A 10,020-nucleotide genomic window follows, 5' to 3' on the forward strand; every position below is an offset into this window, starting at 1 on the left:
GCCAGGGCCAATGAACCATGCCAGATAGCTAACTAAAACCAACCGTACACTGCAGGTCTACATGTCGTCAGAAGAGCCATCTTCAGTATTGAAACAACTTGTTTCATTCATTCTCAACTTTTACGCGCCAGCTTGGTTCAAAGTGAGAACGAACAGTTCGTGTCAGGATATGGAGCCAAGAATTTCTTCTATATGGTGGAACTATTGCAAGAATTGCCACCAGAAGATCAAGGCATCATACGCCCAATACTCAGCAATAACAGTTACTTCTGTCACCCTGAAAATATCGTGCTGTCGGCTGTTGCTGGTGAAGGACCACACGTACGTTGCATGGCCGTTGCACTCATTCATCGAGCGCGGGAGAACGACAGCAACGATGTCAGAGTGTTTGACAAATCTGCTTTGAAGATGGATTTTGAGGCCAAGAGCTACACCGAGTTAGTGTAGCTAGACAAATCATCTTTCACAATCTCTCCGCTTTTGAAGAACATCACAATGGATGACAGCCAACCCATAATCTTGGACCAACGCAACCCCTGTCACTCTCAGGGTGTGGAGCGTTGCGTCAGAGATGTAACATCGACCACTAAAAAAGTCTGCAGGGACCAGGAGCGTTATGGCGTGCTTCTGCAATGTAAGCGGTCTCGCAGAGATTTTCCGAAGCTTGAGAGTAAAAAAGACTTCTGATCGGAACATAAGTGTCTAGTTCGTGATTACGTTTCCTAATTAGATTGGAAATGAGTTACGTTGTTTGTCACTGTTTGGTGTTCATATATATCTGCAATTTGTAATGTTTTGTTTATAATGGCAGAATTCTGTTTGTATATATTGAATACAGGCAAGCAGATGATTTTAAGGTTCGTTCAAAGCTAAATTGTGCGAGAAATCATTTAACACGTATCATTCAGATTCTTCATTTTTGTCATCATTTCCTCAATTTTGGAGAGAAAGTTGCTGGAGTGGGGGTACATAATATAAAAAACCGTTTGCGCAGTGGCGTAGTGACCGTAATGGAGCATCATGTCCACTATGTTTCAAACTAGCAACTCCAAGTCCATAGGAATTCGACCTACCCTTATTTATATATATATATATATATATATATATATATATATATATATATATCTATCCACAAGGAAAAGGAAACATGAGATATCCCGAGTGCTTTTCTCTGAAGATGTGAATACACGAAAGCGATCGGGATATCTCGTTTATCCGTTTCGTAGCGCATATCAGCATATCTATGAATCACGTGTTATTAAGTGATTTATTTGCATATATATATATATATATATATATATATATAAACGAGGTCTGTTCAGAAAGAATCCGACCTTAGGTTCTAAAAAAAATAAATAGCTAACCTGTTGAGCTAGGACATTAATTCCCCTTAAAGCAGACACCTTCTGACTTGGCACACGTAGCCCAGCGTTCTTTCCAGTGCTTGAAGCATTTTTCAAAGTCGATTTTTGGTATCTCCTGCAGGTTTTTCGTCGCATTCGTCATGATCGCTTCTCTCGTCTCAAATGGGGAACCTTTCAGCGGAGTTTTGAGCTTGGGGAATAACCAGAAGTTGCACAGAGCCATGTCTGGTGAGTAGGGAGCCTACTGGACCTGAGGGATGTTGTTCTTGGCCTAAATTTCCTGAATCAGTTGAAAAAAATGGACAGGGGCGTTGTCATGGTGCAGCTTCCAACTTGTCGCTTTCCAAAGATCTGGTCTCTTCCGCCGAACTCCGTCACGAAGACGACGGATAACGTCGAGGTAGTAATGTTTTTTGACAGTCTGACCTGATCCGTATTCGTGATGCTCACACCACGGCAGTCAAAAAATATATATATATATATATATATATATATATATATATATATATATATATATATATATATATATATATATATATATATATATGCGCATTTCACCTTGCTATGGACCTGTCGTGCTTTTCTTGGCCGAGGCGACCCTGCATGCTTCCACTGGGACGACCGTGCTTTGGTTTCCGGGTCGTACCCATACACCCAAGTCTCATCTAAAGCGATAACAGTCTTCAGAAAGTGTGAATCGCCATTTGCACACGCCAACGTGCTTGAGCAACGTATATCCGCAGGGCTTGTTGTTCACTTGAAATTAGCTTCGGAACGAACTTGGCGGCAACTCTTCGCATGCCCAAATCATCCGTTCAAATTTCGTGTGCTGATCCATTGCTGATTCCAATTTCATTAGCCATTTCTCTGACGAGTCATCCGACGAATTCCCATGACCAAATTGCAGACTTTCTTCACATTTGCAGCACTCCCGCTTGTTGTTGGCCTCCCAGGAAGTGGATCGCTCTCGACTGACATTCGGCCCTTCTTCAAGCGATTGTACCACGCCTTTATTTGCGTTACCCTTGTGGCTTCATTTCCCACAAATTGCTGGATCTTTTCCTGATAGATTCACCTTGGGTATCACCTAGTTATTGACAAAATTTAATACAGTAACGTCGTTTGACATTTTCAGTCATCGTGACATGCGCGGGAACCCAACGAGCGTAAGGAGAACTACCATGAATGGCAATACAGCACTGATGCCAATACCTCTCACACTTGTTGTGGGAGGTATTAGCATCAGGGATTACGGTCCAATGCACGTCTGATTTTCGTGTTGTAAACTGTAAATGAATTGTTTGTACTTGATATAAACTAGTTTTACCGGTGAAGCAGTATTGAAGCAGCATGATATTTCACCCACTTAAATAGCCGAGCTGAGGAAGAATTTTCACCATGCACTGATCTACCAGGATTAACAAACAATCTACTATTAGATATACACTCATAACACTGCATCAGTTAGAAAGCAGTTATTGATACGAGATGTAAGCCACGTGAACAGTGAAACAATTGATAGCCAACACATTCCCACATGTAACATACAAAGGGAACATCATCAGATATTACAGTAATGTAAAGCCCAAAGTCACGATAATCGCTAGCAGGTTTGAGACAACTGACCAGAGAGACACCTTGAGGGCGTGTGGGACACCTGTGGATGGGTGAATGTGCGTATCGTGAGAGTGGTACAGCAGAGTAGATGAAGGAGTGGCGGGTGAGGTAAGTGGTGTGAAGGTGTGGATGTGAGGATATGGATGTGAGTGTGGTAGTGTAAAGGGGTGGGTGAGAGGGTAGTAGCATGAGAATGGTGAGGTGAGGAGGTGGTAGTGTGGAGGATGTGTGAGGTTTTGAAGCTGATGCTGAGAACTTGGGTTTATGTGTGAGAAGGTGGACACGAAGGTTGTGTGAGTGAATGCGGTGGCGTGAGGGTGTTTATGTAAGGGTGGTGGTGTAAGGTTGACTGTGTAGATGTAGTGGTGTGGACGGGAGGATAATGGTGTTAAAGCCTGAATGTGAAGAAGATGACGGGAGTGCGAGGGTAATGGATGTGGCCATTAGGCTGGTGATGCTAGAGTGTGGGCAAACGGGTGTAAGTATGAAGGAGTGAATGTGACAAGTTTTTTTTCCGATTCTAAGCACAGTTTTGATAATCTTTTCTTGAGACGCAGCAGTCCTCTTAGGTGCCACACACCTTCACTTGTCACCATTTCGGCAATACCTTCCGTCGTTATTAAATACATAGTAGAGTTGTCTTATTCGGGATAGCTGTGATGGTTATTATTAAACTGTTTCCTACTCCAATATGGTATCGATTTTGAATCCTTTCAGACAACAGATCACCTCCCTAATCACCCTGAATTAGTTTTTAATCGACTAAGTGTTTGATAGAGTACAACATTAGTAAATTTATTTAAACTAAAAAAAAATAACACGGAGTGAAAAGGTTGCCTCCTTCTTTAAATATAAGTACACCCTGATAATATCCCATTCCTTAACTCGATAACCCACCTTTCTTCCTTTTATTTCATTAATATCTCCGCTACTCACATCCTGCTGATCTCATCCTGAAGGTGGCTGCCCTGCTGGACTGCTATGGCGTAGGGCTGCTCGGCGAAGGGCTCCCCGACCTCTGTCAGCTGACAGTCCTGATACACCTCGTAACGGATTTCTGAGGCGTCGTGAATGAAAGCAAACTCTCCCTTCGTGTTGGCCAGGACCTTTGAGAGAGCCACGTGGAGAAGATGAAAATAATCATTTGGTGAGAAAATTTATTACTGCTAGTGAAGGGATAAATTTTCATGACACATTTTATTATGATTTAGATCCTGAGAAAAATGACGAGTGTAATTTTATAATTTCCTTTGTTTATACGTCGCCATTGTAGATGGAGGATAAGGAATTCAATTTTTCTTCCAAACTTCATTGTCTATAAAGATTTAAGAGAAAGACCAAAGTCACAGTAATTTGTGTATATCATGTTTCGTTTAAAGATAGGCTTGCGCCTTGTACTTATTCCCTGGGCAGGATAAGAAAGAATCCTATCTTCCTAACAGACAACTGGATAGGGCGGAAATGGGGAGGAAGAATCCCTCTCATTGTAATAACATTTGAATTTGGTGACTTCAACTCCCAGGACACGTGATGCAAGCAGCCTCTTAACTCTTATGGCACAGGATGAGAGGAGCCTGTGCCCTAAGCTGCCTGTAATTATTTTCCCAAGATCAGAGAATTTTCCTCTAGATGTCCTCATCTCATGTGAGCAAACCAAAATGGGAGAGTATAATGATAAAGTACGGCATAAGTTCTTATTCTCACGAGTATGCACTACATTTGTCAAGCAGTGCAACGTAATATCATCTGCTGAACATATAGTCGTGAAGATTCTATCACATAAACTCACAATGAAAACTGAGTTTAGAGGCTCTATCTGTTTATTTGCATCTTCAATTTATTGCTTATTCATTTCTTTATTTACTATTGAATAAATTATACACACCAACTCTATACTGCCGGTGTTATTTTTGTTATTATTATTATTATTATTATTGTTATTATTATTATTATTATTATCATTACCGTATTATAATTGATTTTATTATTGTTGTTGTTGTTTGTTTGTTGTTGATGGTGCATCGTCTTTGTCGTTATACTGTATATGGGGGTTTCCCTACACCACCTCACTTGCTACGCAAACTTCTGTGAACACCATTATCACATCTTTCACTTCCTCTGTCTGTTCTATGTTTTGCAGTATTTGTCAAGTCTGTTCTCGTATTCCCTTCTGTACTCCTCCCTTTTTCTATGCTCCTCCTGCACGTCTACTCTCATAGCCACATCAGCTTCCTCCTGTTTTCCTCAGCCACTAAACACCCATGTCCTTTGCACTTTAATCCTCACTATTACTACTTAATGGTCAGACATGTCACCCCATATTTCCCTATACACTCTGGTATGAAGTACTGATCCCGTCATTGGATTATCTGTGTATACATATTCAGTCAGTCCCTTATTTCCATCTAGGTATGCCTGTGGAGCACTTCGTGCCTGAAGAGGGTTTTGGCAATACTAATCTTCTTCCAGTTCAAGTCTCCAACAGGCACTTCCATTTCCTTCCACTTCTTGGGTATCCGCACTGGATACTCATTCAGTCTAGTTTTGCATTGACCACCTTATCATCATCATCATCATCATCCGGACCTCCTTTCCCACCCAAGGGCAGGGTGAGGAGTAGCAATGTCCAGACAGCCCAAAATTGCCCAATCCAATGGGCCACGCTTCCATTCACTCATCATTCAAGCCCCCGGAATCCTGGCTCTATCGGATACGCCAAAAACATTCACCACGTTCTGTAGCTTCACATATCGTATCCGACAGAGTCAATCTGGACGCTGCCACATTAAAAAGGGGTGCCCAAAATACCTGATTATGCACTTCTTACAAAATTAATCCAGCCAGCTCGATCTCCTGTCAGTTCCCTAGCCTCACCGACTTCCAAACCTCTCTTCCTCACACATTCATCCACCATATCTCTCCACCTTCTCCTTGCCCGACCTCGCCTCCTCCCTCCTTCGAATTTTCTCAGATACACCTTCTTCACCACTCTATTGTTATCCATTCTCCCCACATGACCATACCATCTCAGTACGCTGTCTTTAATTCTGGTGTCCACCAACTTCTTCACTCCGCATCTTTCACGAATCACATTATTTCGTATCCTATCCACCCTCTGTACTCCACATACATTCCTCAGCAGTCCCATCACCACTCCTCTTACTCTTGACTTTTCATTTTCATGCCACACCATAGCCTTACATCCGTAAGTTGGCACTAACACTCCTTCATGTAAGCCTCGTGCAGCTGCAACACTCAAGCCTCTGTTTCTTATCAAGGCCTTCATTGCACCAGCTACTTTTCTTCCTTGTGCCACCCTACTTTCAACTTCTTTTGCACATTTTCCTCTCTTTTCTATCACTGTACCCAGGTATTTGAACTCTCTCACCAATTCCAGTCTCTCTCCATTCACAGTTACATTGCACTGGGAATCACCTTCTCTCTCTCAATAACCATCACTTTACTCTTTTGTACATCTACTCTCAAGGAACGACGCTTACAGACATCAGCAAAACTCTGCACTAGCCTATCAAGTTCTTGTCCGGTACTTGCAAGCAGTACTGCATACAACAAATTTGAGATATTCCATCCATCATCATTCATTACCAATGCCATCCCTCTCTCCATTACTAGTGTTTTTACTTCTCTCATCACCCCATCCATATATTCAATGAACAACCATGGGGATATCAGACAACCTTGTCGCTAGCCCACACTGATCGTGAACCATTCATTTAGATGCCCATTAACCCTGACACATGCTTCACTACCATCATAAAAACTCTTGACGGCACCTAGCAGTTTACCCTCTACACCAAACATGAGCAAAACTTTCCACAATCCTCCTCTGTCCATTTTGTGATATGCTTTTTCCAGATCCATGAATGCCAAAAACACCTTATGGTCCTTCTCACAAGCCTTCTCTACTATCTGTCTCACTGCAAATATTTGGTCCACACATCCTCTGCCACTCCTAAAGCCACCCTGTTCATCTCTCACTAGGACTTCTGATATCTCTCTTACTTTCTCTGTAATAATTCTTCCATATACCTTCCCTACCACACTCAGTAAGCTTATGCCACGATAATTCTTGCACTCACTTCGTTCACCTTTATTTTTGTACAGGGATACAATCACAGCCTTTTTCCACTCTGCAGGCACAGTTTCACACATCCATGCCTTCTTACATATCTCCAACAAGCACTTCATTCCATTTTCTCCACTACATTTAAACATCTTTGCATACACCTCATCAACCCCAGCTGCTTTCCCATTTTTCAGCCGCTTCACAGCATTCTTCACCTGTGCGAATGTCACGTCTCCTGGCACTGCATTCCTTCTCTGCACACCCCCAAAACCAATCATGTTTACAGCTGCTCTGCTCTCTCTATCCCCATTCATCAGGCTTTCAAAATATTCTTCCCATCTGGTCCTTACTTCCTCTCCATGGGTTAATAATCTACCACCTGCATCCTTCACGCCATCCCATTTCTTTCCGCTTTCACTTCTACATTTCCGCACCTCTTTCCAGAATAACTTTCTATTTTCAAAGTAGTTCGCATCCGTTTTTCTTCCTAGATCCTCATTTACCTCCTTCTTTTTCCTCTTCACTAGTCTCTTTACGTGCTTCATGCTCTCAACATATTCAATTCTTATTTCAACTGAACCCCTATCCTGTAACCACTTTAGCCACTTCTTCCTCTTTTCCTCCACCGCTCTCTTTACCTCCTCATCCCACCATGCCGTACCTTTCTTCTTTGTTGTTACTCTTGCCACACCACAGACCGCTTTAGCATTCCTAACTAAGCAACCACCTTATCATTCGTGTTATTACTAATCTCCCCCCTCTATCAGACTTTTCCAGGCATGCTACATTCTCCCAAAACCCATCTTTCACTCCAGCCGCTTGATTTGTTGGTGCATAAAAACATACTGATGAGATTGCATTCCTACCTTCAGTCACCCATACAATCCTCGACCTATTAGGTTCCACATCCATCTCTTAAAATACTCCAAATCATACACCGACCTTTGTTCTCTTTTTTTAACCACTCTAGCACACACACCCAGTTCATATCCTCAGTCGCTCACAAACTACCTTCCCATTTTGTCTCATTCGCATATATCCGCTCTTGCCTCAACAAACACCCTCACGCTCTCGTTTACTTGTATTTTATCATTCGTGACTCTTTCTTCACTGATCGACATATAGTCTTTTTTCCAGTCCGTAGTCGTCAACTGCTGTCCATCCGGGTATGAGGTGATGAGTTGAATTTTTTAGTTGAGATTTTTTGCAGGAACCGTTGCAGATCCCCCACAAAACCTTTTAGTCACTCTCACGACACCCACAAAATACGTGGATAGTACTCTTTTTTTCGTTCATCCTAAGAAAGACATTACTGTAGTGCAAAAGAGATATTTATGTGTAATCATCATCTCGGACTGATTTGTTACTGTGCAAACATGGTTTAGCCACCCCTCCCCCTCGAAGTGTTGCATAAGGCAAACTGTCAGTCTTAGCCTCAAGATCACTACCATGGTAGTACCTCCAAGGAACGATGGTAGCCCTCCACCTACAGTACTATAGTTAATACTCACATACTTACGCCTAAATGTTCATAGTTCATATCCAACCTCTCAGCCATGCTGTCACGCTCATCAAACACTGATATCCAAACATATCCATATATTGACAGTTAACCACAAACTGACTTCCACCTCCACTTTCAAGTATTTCCATCCACCAACATTTTTAACCCCACTCCTTCCACACATCCACCCTACCCCTCGAGTCGGTTCACTTACCCTGGCGAAGCCCTCCTCTGCCCTCTCGACCGGGTGAGAGTCCTCAATGACCTGCAGGATGTGTGTGTACTGCTCCTTGATGGGGTAGTCCCACACTCGGTACTTGCTCTGGTCGCTCGTGCTATTAAGGGTCAGCTCCTTCCACACCCTAAGGCCAGGCGAGAGATGTTGTAAGACAGACAGCATGACGAGAGAGAGAGAGAGAGAGAGAGAGAGAGAGACAGACAGACAGACAGAGGGAGAGACAGAGACAGACAGACAGAGACAGGGAGACAGACAGACAGAGACAGAGAAAAAGAGGCAGAAACAGAGACAGAGGGAGAGAAAATGATTACCGGGAGGGTGAGAAACGAACAATGTGATTAGGGGTGTAGAGGATAAGCATTGAAAAAAGATGGTTACAAGAAACAAAAGTGACGAGAGTCAGAGGCAACAGAGAAGCAATTCAGGTTCTTGTGGAATGACAATGATCGTATTACTAGGAAAGGGAGGAGAAAATCATTACCAGTAGGGATGGGAGGCAGAACAAGAGGAGGACGATTTTGGTCAGATGAGTGTGGAATTGAGATTATATATACATGTGTGTGTGTGTGTGTGTGTGTGTGTGTGTGTGTGTGTGTGTGTGTGTGTGTGTGTGTATGCATGCAAATATTAAGAGAGAGAGAGAGAGAAAATCGTCCATACAATACATTTATGTTACATATACTGCACAACCAGTGGTTCCAGTTTCTACTCTGTATCATTTTCTACTTCACCTATCCCTTCTCATGGTCTGTTTTCCTCTTCTTACAATCACTGTTTCCTAAGTGGATCAGTACTTTCATGAAGCATCCAAAATGTCTTCAATTTTCACAGAACCAATTGAGCTGTTCCCGCAACGCACAGGACTGGAAAGCGTATTACACAGGCCTCTCTCTCTCTCTCTCTCTCTCTCTCTCTCTCTCTCTCTCTCTATGTATATATACATACTAGAGCTACTGTGTCTGTACAGTTTATACAAAAAAGAGGATGCTCTACAAATAAGCGAGAGGAAGGGGAGGATTGAAGCAATAAATACTATCCTATTCCTAATGTATTACTGTGCTATGTGCTGTGCACTGCATGCTGTTTTCGTAACGTATCTGATTGCGTTGTGAAACCAATCACTGGTTTAATTCTTCAAATTTTACATTTTACTCCTATGAAGCCACGGGAGATGGCTATGGTATCGGGTCACGAAGAAAAGGGAACCACA

General features: G+C 42.5%; 1 protein-coding gene across 1 annotated transcript in view; it reads right to left on the minus strand.

Annotated features, from left to right (window-relative positions):
- Ir8a (Ionotropic receptor 8a) overlaps positions 1 to 10,020 on the minus strand; it is a 180,433-nt gene that overhangs the window by 19,779 nt on the left and 150,634 nt on the right. Inside the window, exons 14-15 of the mRNA XM_080282267.1 lie at positions 8,787 to 8,934; positions 3,918 to 4,087 (exon numbers count right to left, since the gene is read on the minus strand). Of these exons, the coding sequence (XP_080138393.1) occupies positions 3,918 to 4,087; positions 8,787 to 8,934 (318 nt within the window). The remainder of the gene's footprint in view (positions 1 to 3,917; positions 4,088 to 8,786; positions 8,935 to 10,020) is intronic.

Source organism: Coenobita brevimanus, chromosome 93 (assembly GCF_032717465.1).
Source record: "Coenobita brevimanus isolate Jiangsu-jjx chromosome 93, ASM3271746v2, whole genome shotgun sequence".
Lineage (NCBI taxonomy): Eukaryota > Metazoa > Arthropoda > Malacostraca > Decapoda > Coenobitidae > Coenobita > Coenobita brevimanus.